This window comes from Prionailurus bengalensis, chromosome B3 (assembly GCF_016509475.1).
Source record: "Prionailurus bengalensis isolate Pbe53 chromosome B3, Fcat_Pben_1.1_paternal_pri, whole genome shotgun sequence".
Classification (NCBI taxonomy): Eukaryota; Metazoa; Chordata; class Mammalia; order Carnivora; family Felidae; genus Prionailurus; species Prionailurus bengalensis.
The window spans coordinates 87305087-87318852 of NC_057355.1; the positions used below are offsets into that span (position 1 = coordinate 87305087).

At 38.0% G+C, this 13766-nt stretch overlaps 1 protein-coding gene across 1 annotated transcript in view; it reads left to right on the forward strand.

Annotated features, from left to right (window-relative positions):
• TTC6 (tetratricopeptide repeat domain 6) overlaps positions 1 to 13766 on the forward strand; it is a 189528-nt gene that overhangs the window by 56166 nt on the left and 119596 nt on the right. Inside the window, exons 3-4 of the mRNA XM_043556026.1 lie at positions 1573 to 1776; positions 8605 to 8738. Coding sequence (XP_043411961.1) covers positions 1573 to 1776; positions 8605 to 8738 — 338 coding nt within the window. The remainder of the gene's footprint in view (positions 1 to 1572; positions 1777 to 8604; positions 8739 to 13766) is intronic.

Sequence of the window (13766 nt, forward strand, 5' to 3'; positions counted from 1 at the left end):
ATAAGGCTGGGATGAGTACTAAAGAGGGTCATTTGCCTCTCCTCAAACTTTTCTTCCTCATTTTCTATTTTGGAGGGTGGTACCTTCTCTGTTTAGTCCTCCAAACCAGAATGCTGGGAGTGTGTGTTGAGGCCAGTAGAAGAGAAATTCAAAAGAGAGTGATAAACAGTGCCAAATCTGTGGTGCATGAAACGAATGAGTTTGTCATAAGTAGACAGCATAGGGCCTATGGCACCTGTCCCTCAAGGGTATCTATTCTGCCATTTTATGAAAAAGATTTTGTTAACCTCTTTTTTTATCAGTGAGGAAAATGAGACTAAAAAGTGTTAATTAACTTGACCAAAATCATACATCTGTTAATTGACAGATACAGGATTTGAATAATGTCCCATCTAGTTATAATAAATTACAGTAATGTCCAGTAAGCAGTTTTATAAAAATACGAGCTCCAGATTAAAGTTTAATTTTACAAATGGAAATTTCTTGGTTTAGCCATCCCTTTTGGCGTAATAAAGACATTTATGTAGTATTTGGTACTGTTTGCCAGCTTTACCTCTTATTTTACTTATTAGCAAATGAATATATCAAGAAAAAAGTGATACAATTGCATTTTCAAGTCATTCTCTAGAATTCAGATTTTTAGGTAAGTCAGACTAGTTTTATCATCTGTTAATTTGAGACAGTGAAGTTTTAACTGTCAGTACTCCATAATCCCAAATAATCTTGGTTTAAAATTGGTTAATATCCAAATATGGCTATAAAGATATTTTCCATAAGACTTGGTGAGATACAGATTAAGTCAGTGAGACTTTTTTTTTTAATGTTTATTTCTTTCTTTTGGGAGAGTGAGAGAGAGAGAGAGAGACCATGAGTGGGGCAGAGAGAGAGGGAGAGAGAATCCCAAGAAATCTCTACACACAGCATGGAGCCTGATGCGGGGCTTGATCTCATGACTATGAGATCATGACCTGAGCTGAAATCAAGAGTCAGATGCTTAACCAACTGAGCCACTCAGGCGCCTCACTGAGACATTTTTAAGGAAGACAAAATAGTTTTAAGAGTGATATTTTGTGAGAATTTTTCATTAGGGCTTGGGATAGAGTTGGGATGTCTGGGTGGTCTTCTTGAGACTTCTGGATCAGCTCTTCTTTGAGGACCTGAGATCAGTCTTCTGGAGGAGCATCTGGCTAGTAGGAGCCACATTTCTTAGGACCAGAGAACCTCGGATTGGGCAGAGGTCAGTTGTTTCTGTGGGCCTTGATTCTGTATGCGTGTGGGGTGAAGTCAGGGTAAGACTGAAGTCTTATGATTTCCTTAGAGTTGGTGCATAATAACCTGGGGGTAGTTGTATTTTCTGAGACAAGAGCCAGAAGAAATAATTTGGTAGCCTTTACATTTTTAACTCAATTTGAGTTTCTATTTCAAAATCTTCACAGGAAACTTACTATCTTTGTTTAATTTCAATCATGTATTTTTATAATCATTTTATGGTTAGAAAGAAACATTGTGTGACCTAAAACTTTGGAAGGACCATTAAGAAGATCTTAAACGTACATTTATGTTTTCCTACAGAATGTGCTTGAGGAACTTCCTGAAACTTTATCAAGTATTTTCCAGCTGGAACAAGAGGATGTATTGGAGTGGGGAGTCTCAGAAACAGAAAGCATAGTATTTAAATCTCAGGAAACTCTGGAAGTTCAACCAGCAGATGAATCAAGTAAACTTTTGAAAGATGAACAGCCCATAGGTGATTCCAAAGCAGCCAAATCTTTAAAGGTAAAACATTATTTGTGTTGGAAACAGTTATGATTGTTGAGGATGTGCAAATGTGAAGAAATGGCCTGGGTAAGGGCCAAGGCATGGAGGTAGGTTCCCCCTGAAAAAAGGGCTCTCTAATATGCAAATTGTGTTTTGCAGACGTTTAGTCTCAAACCTAATTACAACTCTGGAGAGAGAAGACACATATTTAAGGAGTGAAGGAACCTCAGGGCTTTCAGAAATTGACCAAGAGTCCTCCCATTACCATCTTGAGGGAGTCAGGAACTGTAGCCCAGGGACCAGGACTGGGTGAACTTTGTATATTTTACATCTTTGCCCTGTTTATAGGTTTATCCTAACCCTGAGTCTTTTCCTATTGTGAGAATGCTTTCCAAATTCATTTTATCTATGTGTAATTTAATAATTTTTACCATGTTTGTGTATTGCCTTACTACTATTTGCTTATTACTTTTCTTTAATCTGAGTTACTTTTTGACTTAAATGAGTTTATTTAAAATGGTACATTTTTTTTAATGTTTAGTTATCCTGAGAGAGAGAGCGGGTGGGGGAGGGGAAGAGAGAGACAGGGACAGAGAGACCCCAAGCAGGCTCTGTGCTGCCAGCACAGAGCCTGATGCTGGGCTCAAACCCATGAACTGTGAGATCATGACCTGAGCCGAAATCAAGAGTCGGATGCTTAATTGACTGAGACACCCAGGGACCCCAAAAATGGGTACATTATTATTAGGATTAAAGAAGCCACTTTTTTTTTCTGAACCACAAAATACTGTCTTGATTATTACCATTGATAGCTCTCTGACTTACTCAAATGGATACTACTTCTTGGGTAATAACCTTCCCTCTCCTTTTGGGTCCCCTCTCCCCACTGAAGACCATGTTCCTGCTCTGTTTTCCCCAGTTCAACTGGCCATTCTTCAACCTGTGCCACAAATCCCAACTCTGAAACCTTGGATTTATCTGTGATCTTCCCTTCCCTTGCTTTCACCCATAATCAGTCTCCAAGGCTTAGATACCTCCTAACATTATTATTTTTTTAAGATTTTATTTTTAAGTAATCTCTACACCCAATTTGGGGCTCAGACTCATGGCCCCAAGATCAAGAGTTGCATGTTCTATCAGATGAGCCAGCCAGACACCCTGCCTCCTAACATTGTTTGTAATTTTTTTCCTTGTCTTTTCCAGTTGCCCTCAACCTAGTCTGGGTCCTGGCGACCTTATGTTTGGATTAGTGCAGTTTCCTCCTGTTGTTGTTTTTTTCCTTCATTTCTCAAGCCCTACTTTCTTAAGTTCATCTTCCTGGCATATTGACCTTTTGGGAATAATGGGTAATAAGGAAGGTGCACAAATAATAGTCGACCAGAGAAAATCCACCATTGCTATGGAGAAAGGACTTATCCTATGATGAGCTACAGACTTCATCAGAAGTCATGCTATCTTTCTAAAGCTTACACTTGGGGTATGAAATGAATTCTGCCAAGGCTAAGTGAACCCACTCATTGCTAACTCCTCCAGGTGAATCCTGTGTTTCAGGCTGACACCTTCTAGGTGTGGAGATCTTAGATACTCTTTTCCTTTCTCTTTTCCCTTTCCTTTCCTTTCCTTTCCTTTCCTTTCCTTTCCTTTCCTTTCCTTTCCTTTCCTTTCCTTTCCTTTCCTTTCCTTTCCTTTCCTTTCCTTTCCTTTCCTTTCCTTTCCTTTCCTTTCCTTTCCTTTCCTTTCCTTTCCTTTCCTTTCCTTTCCTTTCCTTTCCTTTCCTTTCCTTTCCTTTCCTTTCCTTTCCTTTCCTTTCCTTTCCTTTCCTTTCCTTTCCTTTCCTTTCCTTTCCTTTCCTTTCCTTTCCTTTCCTTTCCTTTCCTTTCCTTTCCTTTCCTTTCCTTTCCTTTCCTTTCCTTTCCTTTCCTTTCCTTTCCTTTCCTTTCCTTTCCTTTCCTTTCCTTTCCTTTCCTTTCCTTTCCTTTCCTTTCCTTTCCTTTCCTTTCCTTTCCTTTCCTTTCCTTTCCTTTCCTTTCCTTTCCTTTCCTTTCCTTTCCTTTCCTTTCCTTTCCTTTCCTTTCCTTTTCCTGACAGTATCTTTAAAGACTATGGCATCTTAATGAAAAAGTATTAGGCTGTTGGGCACAGGTAGTGTTTTCATCTATACTTCTACCTGAACATTGGGACTTTGGAAGTAAAATGTGGGCATGAGAGGCAAATGATTAGCTACTAAATGTGTTAAAAAATGACATGGACTTTCTGGATAGCAATTTAACCACCATGGCCTGGAAGCAATTCAAATCCCTTATTAGAAAAGTTTCACATTAATTCTTTTGGATTGTTGTGACTGCTGTTAAATATTATTGAGAAATTATGGAAATGTATTTATTTTTGGTCAAAAGAGGCAGTCCTTCCCTAAGTTAATTAAATTTATTGAGTATTTACCACATGCTAAACACTTTGCTAAATGTTTTACATATGTTATCTTATGTTTTCCTAATAACTGATTTCTTAACAAGACTGTATTTGAAAAAACTGAGTCATAAAGAAGATAAATAACTTGTCCAAGTATAAATATCATGTTAGGTCATGAAGGCAGGGCTTGGACTGAGATGGTCTAATTCTGGAACCTTTACTCTTTACCCCTTGGCAACACTGTTTTTCATAACAACAATAAACAGGTGTCTGGTTAAGTACAAAAACAGACTCTCACTTGCAAAAATGACTAGGGATGGAGTGTCCTCATTAAACGGAGAAATGGTTGGACAAGAAAGACTTGGAGAATGGATTAAGAGAGCTCTAAACTGGAACCAGAAGTGTTTCTTTTTTTTTTTTAATTTTTTTTTAAACGTTTTTATTTATTTTTGAGACAGAGAGAGATAGAGCATGAACAGGGGAGGGGCAGAGAGAGGGAGACACAGGATTGGAAGCAGGCTCCAGGCTCTGAGCCATCAGCCCAGAGCCCGACACGGGGCTCGAACTCATGGACCGCGAGATCGTGACCTGAGCCAAAGTCGGACGCCCAACCGACTGAGTCACCCAGGCACCCCCCAGAAGTGTTTCAAGAGGAGGAAGAGAGGACCAAAAAAGACCTTTATGGATTATTGTTTTTGGAATAGTGTGGGACATATTAAAAATGCCATAGAAAATGGCACTGGAAGTATTCCTGTGACTCATCCCACCAAGTATCTTGTATTTATTTGCATTAACATTTCAAGATCAGTTGTAATCCATGAACTTTACTCTGCACATTCGAGGTCATAAAATTAGTCTCTAGCATCTCTAGCACAGGAATGAGGAACAATATACTCCAGCAAGCCAGGCCAGATTTGGGGACAAGAAGACCTCTTTTGACATAGCAAATAGAACTACCCAAAAGGTGTGATAAAAGAGCACTGCTCAGAAAAATGCCAGAAGGTCTCATTCAGGAAAAGAAACCAAAAAACAAAAAACAGAATTTGATCAGTCTTTACCTTGTTGGCCACTTATATTCTTAGAAGCTCATTAGTATAATAAAGGTTATTAGGACTCTGCTCTAAGTCATGACCAACATGACTTAGATAAATTAAATAAAAAAGACAAATTAGATAATGGTGACTATGAAGAAATGACTGACACAAGGGCTTGTGAGAGGATTGTTGAGCATTTTAGGAAGGAAAAGGGTAAAAAGTCTGTACAAAATGTAGATACCACATGTCCTGAGATTCTAAATGGAAGAAAGTTTAAGAGATGTGGGATGCTCTAAATCCCTCCAGTTCTCAGAAAACAGTTATGAGTGATCTATTCCATTCAGAGTTTTAAAAATACACAAAAGATGAAAGAAGAAATACACATCCATAGATAAACATAAAAGTGGCATGTGGCTGTAACAATTATATCAAAAACCCTAAGATTCAGAATGTGTTTAGGCCTGTGAATCATGCTAAGAATAAAAAAAAAAAGTATTTTTTTTCATATTAGTTTAAGAGCAAAGAGAGAAAAAAGGAAGGATAGCCCTGTCATTATGGATGAATAATGTGATGACAACATGTGACAGAGCTACCTTAATTTAATTTTGGGAAAAGGCTGAAGTTTTAAATAAACAGAAATATGACATAGAGAAAAGGAAGCTGATAAACTTGTACTTTGCTTCTCTTAAATATGACAAGGAGAATAATCTTTAGTTTAGAACGAAAAGAAAAAGAAGTGATAAAAGAAACTTGAAGCCCAAGATTGGTTAAAGATTTTCAGAGTTAACTTCGATATCTGAGCCTGTCAGCTCAGGTAGATAGGTTGAAGCCTGTTGCACCCCTGTCAGCAGCAGCTTTGAGGAGGTGCTGTAGTTAGTAGGAGAGGACCTAGAAGCCTGGAGACTGGCAGCTGAAAATCTGAGTTTTATTTTTTTAAGGATAAGGGTTATGGTTTCTGTATGTATGCACTGATCTTGGATAAAACTCTGGAATGATTAAATGATTCATTAAAAGAATTTTAACAACCTTGTAAGAGCCCCTGTATACTGCTTATAAGAGGAAACAGCCATCACTTGGAGCCAGCATGAGTTTCCTAAGGACAAGCTACAGAAGACCAACCTTATTTCTTTTTCTAGAATTACTAGACTGAACATCAGAAAAGTGTTAGACCTGGAGTTCAATGCAAGGCTATCATGGTGAAGAGCTTGGCCTACAGGAATGCTCAATCAACATTAGTTATTGTTATTAGCCTTTGGATTATAGCAATCCATTTATGTAAGCTTCCAAATGACAGTTTTGTAGACAAGAGTGCAATCAGGTGAACTACTAGATGGATTTGTAATTAGTTATGCAAAGGATGCACAGCTCGTCATAAGAGTCCCTAGTGGACTGCAATAGGGCTGGGTTTCAACATATTTCCTAGTAATTTGGATGAGAATATGGAAGATTTACTGATGGGATTTTTAGATAACATCCAAATGAGATTGGTAAGATTTGGTTGGCCAGACCTCAGATGAAATTTAATTGGGATAAATGTGTGAATGGTTCTGCCCTTGGGTCCATAGGCTAAGTGCATAGATATGAGGTGACGTGATGTAGAGCAAATGTGAAAAAGACCTCAGAGTTTTAGGCTATCACTTAGGTTTGTGATAGGAAGGTAAGTGCAATCATAGTTTGTGCTGATTGACGAATACCATAAAAGAGGATCATCTTTCTCCTGGTTAATCTGATCACATCACACCTCAAATGTTGTGTTCGGATCTGGGTATCCAATCCCAGGAGCGACACTGACAAATTGGAGACCGTTTGGAAGAGAACATTCAAGATGAAAAAGCACAGTACTTCAGAAACATGTAAGGCAGAATTGAAGGGACTGATGATGTTTATCAGGGAGAAAATGGGTCCAGGAGAGTCAGCTGTATTCAAATATTTGATTGTCAATCAAATGGAAGGAGCTAGATTGTACCTGTGTGCTCCTGAGGTTTGAAATGAGACTGGTGGGTAAAAATTGTTAGGCTGTATAACAAACAAACAAACAAACAAGCAAGCAAACAAACAAAGAAACAAACTGGGAGAGTTTCAGAGAGAGTGGCTGCCTTTGGATATATCCAAGTCCTCTTTTCCTCATCGTGTTCAAGCCAGGATAGATGACCATTAGGTGGAGAAACTTTAGGGAAATTCAAACATTAACTAGGTAGTGAGATGGAATGGTCTGTACTCTGAGCTTTTCTTATTCATCATCACTTCTTTACCTATGAAATTGCAATAGCTCTCTCCTATTTACTGCAGGGAGCCCAAACCCTGGACCTAATTTAGGAGAACCTCTCTTTATTTGGCCTCCTTCTACTTATTCAACCATATCTTTCTGCTTTCCCTAAGGAAGTTCTCTCTGCTTTCTTCCTTAAAGCCAGCTTAAAAACAAACAAACAAACAAACAAAGCAACCAACAGAGAAAAAATATTTTTAGATGAACTTTTATCACGAATTCTGCAAATTTTCTAGGAAATCTAGAAAAACAATACTACTAATACCTATAATGATTAAAAGGCAATTATTTAAGAAACAGAAATGCGTTTGATTTTTCTCAAATAGTAGAAATAGAAAACAATACAATAGTATAGTAAGTACAAATTGATCAACATTGCTCAAAACAGTTATTCATTTTGGCTTGTGGTTGCAACCACCAGTCATGCCAAACTTTTAAAGAGACTAAGCGCAAGTTCTATTAAAAATATCAATCAAGGGGCACCTGCCTGGCTCAGTGGAGCATTCAACTCTTGGTCTCGGGGTTTTAAGTTCAAGCCCCACATTGGGTGTAGAGATTACTTAAAAAAATAAAATCTTAAAGAAAAAATACCAATCAAGAAGAGAAGATTTGGGGCGCCTGGGTGGCGCAGTCGGTTAAGCGTCCGACTTCAGCCAGGTCACGATCTCGCGGTCCATGAGTTCGAGCCCCGCGTCAGGCTCTGGGCTGATGGCCAGAGCCTGGAGCCTGTTTCCGATTCTGTGTCTCCCTCTCTCTCTGCCCCTCCCCCGTTCATGCTCTGTCTCTCTCTGTCCCAAAAATAAATAAACGTTGAAAAAAAAAATTAAAAAAAAAAAAGAAGAGAAGATTTATGGAGGAAAAATATCTTGTATTTCTTCTTTAATAGTTTTAAGGCAATAAATAAAATATTACAGATAAATATGGTACTAGTATTTTTATTGCTATTGAGGTGTATATGTGAAAACCTAGGCAAGGATTTAGAGGAAAATATCAACTTACCTTTAGGGTTTATATTCTGTTATAAAATATATATAAAAATTAGGAGCTTCAATATAAGATAAACCATTAAATATGAGAGAAAGATCTAATTTTCATGTTACAACTTTCCTTAACAGCATACTTTATATTTTCTTGAAGGTGAAATCATCAGAATTTTTGCAAATCAGAGGAAAAGAAGCTAAGCAAACACAAAAAAGTAAATTAGGAATTCCACAACAGAGACAAGGAAGGTGTACAAAACCCCAACAGGATCAAAAACTACCTAAAAAAAAGTAACTTCCTTATGTTTACAATTTTTACTGTCAGTAGCATTGATAACTGAACATGCATTTTTAAAGGAAGAAGAAATATTGAGGAAATTCATATATGAGATCTAAGTTAAACTTTCCCACAGGAAGAGTTGGTATCAGATATTATGGTTAGGATATATATGCTATACTTCACACTTCTATTAATGCTTTTGACGAATGTACTTAGTTTAATGATGTAACAATGATATAACTATAATAAAAATAGCTCTTTTTGAGACAAAGGAAAATTAAATGTTAACATGTCAGATCTGATATTTTTGGTCACGGTAATGCATAATTTGTATTAACTGCTTATTATATTGGTTAATTTTGTTATGGCAAAATGAAATAAAATTTAACCCAATATAAAATGTTTATAGGCCAATTTGGTAATTTAGATGACCTTATTTTTCTCTACCATTATATCATGTTTTATTCCCCCCCCCTCATTTTTAATAGAAATTCTTAATACACAGGGATACAACCACAATTTTGAATAATGTGTAAATGCAAGTTAGATTTATGGGCTTATCTTTTGCCAATCACCTTGCTGAAACTGATTTTTTCCTTATTTTACCACTAGGCTTTTATGGGTTGGTTTATTCTAGACTCTTCTTCATTCAACTCTTTATTAGGGCTCAAAGAAGCTTTAATTATTAGCTTTTGTTGTTGCTTAGGGCATTGAAAGGTGTGCTGGACATGGAAGACAACCTTTTTATGGCCAGCCTAAACTCTGTAAATGGATATTACTCACAATTTAGTAGCTGAGAGTAGACTCATGGGAAAAGAATTCCAAAGTTTATGAAAGAGTCAAATTGGCATTTAAGTGACCCTGTACATGCCATTGCTTATCTGCATTGCTTTAAGCTCATTTAGTTAGCAAGATTATGTATTAAAACAAATAGTGACAGCAGACAACAAGTATTTTACCTTCAATAAATAGTTACTGTCAGATTATCAATGAAGCAGAAACTTCTTGATTTTTTTCCCTAAAAAACCTTGCATTTAGTGCATTAAGCAAAGTAGTGTGGCCACACACAGAGTCAGAGTCTTTTCTTTTTTATGTCTTAGTGTTTCAAAGAATGACAAATAGTCCTGTTTAAGGAGAGTGTGCTATAAAAACATACAGCCTTTCTTGAACATGCCAAAAATATTTGTAGATCTTTTTGAAATATATAGTACTGTGTTAATTCATTAAAATTGAAATGAGAAATTTCCATTGGAGAGAAATAATAAGATGCAGAGGAATGAAAACCTGATAGTTAAGAAATTTATATAATGAAAGGGAATTTTGGAAAAATGTTTCTGAAAATCCTTTATTCGCTGCTCCTTTTTATTTAGACCTTTTTTTTACATAACTTTTCTCACCCGTGACTATCCCCCACATTAAATTGTTTTCTTGGGAATTCATCCATCTCTTGGAACGTGATGTTATTTAGCTCAATAACCTAGGGAGATTCACTTACAAATCTGTTATTAGAGTATGATGGAACATAGGAATTCAGATTGGTTGTGATGCTTTTTAAGGAAAAAAAAAAAGTTGGTAATGTAATCTCAAGTACATTCCACTAGCCAGGACCTGTTCCAGACAGAACGATGATGTGGATGAGCTTGACATCAGAGCTCACCTTTTTTCTCCCCTCCTTTTTTTCCCCCAATCCTTTCTCAGGATCCCTGGCTTTCTGGACACCCATGTTCACTTCTCCAGTTAGGTCTCTTTGTCTCAGGCATTTCCAAATGCTTTGGTTTTACCTCTCTTCACCCCCCTGCTCCTGCAGCTTTGTCCTATTCAAACGTGTATGTTTTATGTCCTGTTTTTGTTGAGCCCTATGCTATTTTGGAAATGATATAAACTGTTCTCTATTAGTGATTCAGTAATGTCCATATTGTGCCTAGCAATGGGTTAGGTGCTGTCCAGTTCAAATTAATAACAACAGCAATAAAAATAAAACAAGCATTTCTTGAGAGTTCCACAGGCCAGGACTTCTTATTATCGATTTTACAAAGGCATTAGTTAAGGGTTTTAATTTTTATCTTACAGAAGACCTCCGGGGAGACCAGTGCTATAGCTTGCAAGTGTTAGAACTGAGATTCTGATCCAGGCCCAGCCAACCCTAAAGTCTTTCTTCTTCATACTATGTATGCTACCATCTAGAACACATGGAGCAGTTGATGGACAGATTGGCATCAACCCATTAGACAAAGGGTCAGAAGGGGTGGCACAAGAAGAAGGCAATGTATGAAAAGAGATATTTAAAAAAAAACAGTAAATTTTGCAGAGAAGTTTGTCTTGGAGGCCTTGTTCGAAGGATGTGTAAGCACGGACAAAAAGATAGGCAGCATTTGATCCACAACTGAAGGAACTGACAGATATTGTTGGACCTGTGAATTGTCCTGGAGACTGATGTAATAGCTAATATCTGCCATGTGAGAGACACTGTTTTATTTTATTTATTTATTTATTTATTTATTTATTTATTTATTTATTTATTTTGAGAGAGAGACAGAGACAGCATGAGCGGGGGAGGGGCAGAGAGAGACTCTCTAGCAGGCTTTGTGCTGTCAACACAGAGCCCGATGTGGGCCATGCTTGAATTCACAAACCGCCGAGATCATGACCCCAGCCAAAACCAAGAGTGAGAGGCTCAACTGACCGAGCCACCCGGGCGCCCCTGAGAGATACTGTTTTAAATGCATTCAGTCCTTATTATTGAAGTATGGTTGACACAGAATGTTACATTAGTTTCAGGTATATAACATAGTGATTCAACAATTCTATATGTTATACTATGTTTACAAGTATAGCTACCATCTGTCACCACACAACGCTATTACAGTACTCTTGACTAAATTCCCCGTGCTGTGCCATTTATTCCCATGACTTACTCATTTCATAACTAGAAGCCATATCTCTCACTCCCCTTCACCCATTTTGCCCATCCCCCACCCCCTATCCTCTGGTAGCCATCAGTTTGTTCTCAATTCCTTTCTTCCTTAAAGTAACTTTATCCAGGATGTGCTCATGTTATTTCCTATTTGCCAAAATGTAAATAAATTGACTTACGTACGACCTAGTGATTATTTTATTTTTTTAAGTTTATTTATTTATTTTGAGAGAGAGGGAGAGAGAGAGAGAGAGAGGCAGTAGGGGAGAGGCAGAGAGAGAGAGTGGGACAGAAGATCCAAAGCAGGCTCTGTGCTGACAGCAGCAAGCCCTAAGCAGGGCTCAAACTCATGAATCATGAAATCATGACTTGAGCTGAAGTCAGATGCTTAACTGAATGAGCTACCCAGGCACCCCTGACCTAGTAATAATTTTAAACAGGATTTGAACAGAGGCAGTCTGACTCTAACTACTGTGTTAGAAGTAGGGCCACATGCTAAGAGCCTTGAAACTTAGGAAATTAGATGAATGCAGCAAGCAACAGAGAGCCATTGTGCTGGGCAAAGGAGTATTTAGAGACCAATGTGGCAGAATTTTGCAGGAGGAATTGAAGAGAGGAAGAGACAGAGGATGTGGTACTCAATCCAACTGGCAGACCCTTGCTAATGCAGGCTGAGGTGATGAGGACCTTGACAGGAGTGTGTTGGAAGTGAAGAGGGAGAAGCAGCAGCCCTGGGAAGCAGAGAAGCGCAGTCTTTCATAGGATGTGCAGGTGAAGGGAAGAGGACTCAAAGATGGCTCAATCTTTTGTATCTTAAGGATGAGGAATCTAGGTAAGATAGTGATACCGGAGGTCAAATTTGGGAGGTCTTGGCACAAGAGGAAATAGTTGAAACACTGAAGCTTATTTTTCCAATATTCAGAGAGGAGTTCAACCTTGGAAGCTATACCCAGTTTTGAAGGTGGAGAAAGAAAATTGAATGACTAAATAAAATTATGATGAATTTTGGAGGTAGATGGAAAGCTGGGATAACACAGGTTTTAAAAATCTCACAAAGAAAGAGCCATTTCAGGAAGGGTCATCGATATTGTCAGCTGTGTCTTGTAGATCATAGAGAACATGATCTAAAGTTCATTTGGTTTGATTTGATGAAAAGGTCATCATTTAGTTAATGTAAGAGTATAATTTTAGGGGCGCCTGGGTGGCTCAGTCAGTTAAGCGTCCGACTTCGGCTCAGGTCACGATATCGCGGTATGTGAGTTCAAGCCCCGTGTCGGGCTCTGGGCTGACCGCTCATAGCCTGGAGCCTGTTTCAGATTCTGTGTCTCCCTCTCTCTCTGACCCTCCCCCATTCATGCTCTGTCTCTCTCTGTCTCAAAAATAAATAAACGTTAAAAAAAATTTTAAAAAAAGTATAATTTTAGTAGGGGTGTGGGGATGGAGTAGAACTGGATAGGGGCTACATCTACCTCAGGGGTCATTAACAGGCAGTAATAGGAAAAAAGTTGTCTTATAGTCTGCAACATTGTGTTTAGATCCTAGCAGTTACTCATTAATTTTATGAGCTCTCCAAAATAAGCCTGCTCTAATATAAGGATAATAATACCTCCCATATAAGTTCATTGTGGGAGTTGGAGAGAATGTGTGTAAATCACCTAGCATAGAGTAGTAGTGGTTCTTGCTCAATTAGTGTTTGTTCATTGGGTGGCAAGTGACAATGGAAATTAAGAAAGATCTTCATGCCTTCTTCTCTACTTTGGAAAGGCAGGAGAGAGGCAAGTTCTAGCATAGTGGAAAGGAGGATGCTGCATAAACTTGGGTTTATGATGCTAGTTAATGGATAATGTACTACCTTGTTCTACCTCTTCAGGGACATTAGCATTTGAGCAGAGTAGCAAAGAAGTAATGCATGATGGCTGGATATGGTGTCACCAAAGGAGTTACAGAAATCGGGAGAGAAGGCATTTGGGTGGGATGGTAATGAGTTTGCTTTTAAACATGTTTCTGAGGTATCTGTAAGTCCTATAGGTTGAGATCTTCAGCAGAAAGTTGGATATATAACTTTGAAGATCGGGTCCCCAATTGTGATATTAAATTCATTATAAATCATTATTATAGTTTTAAA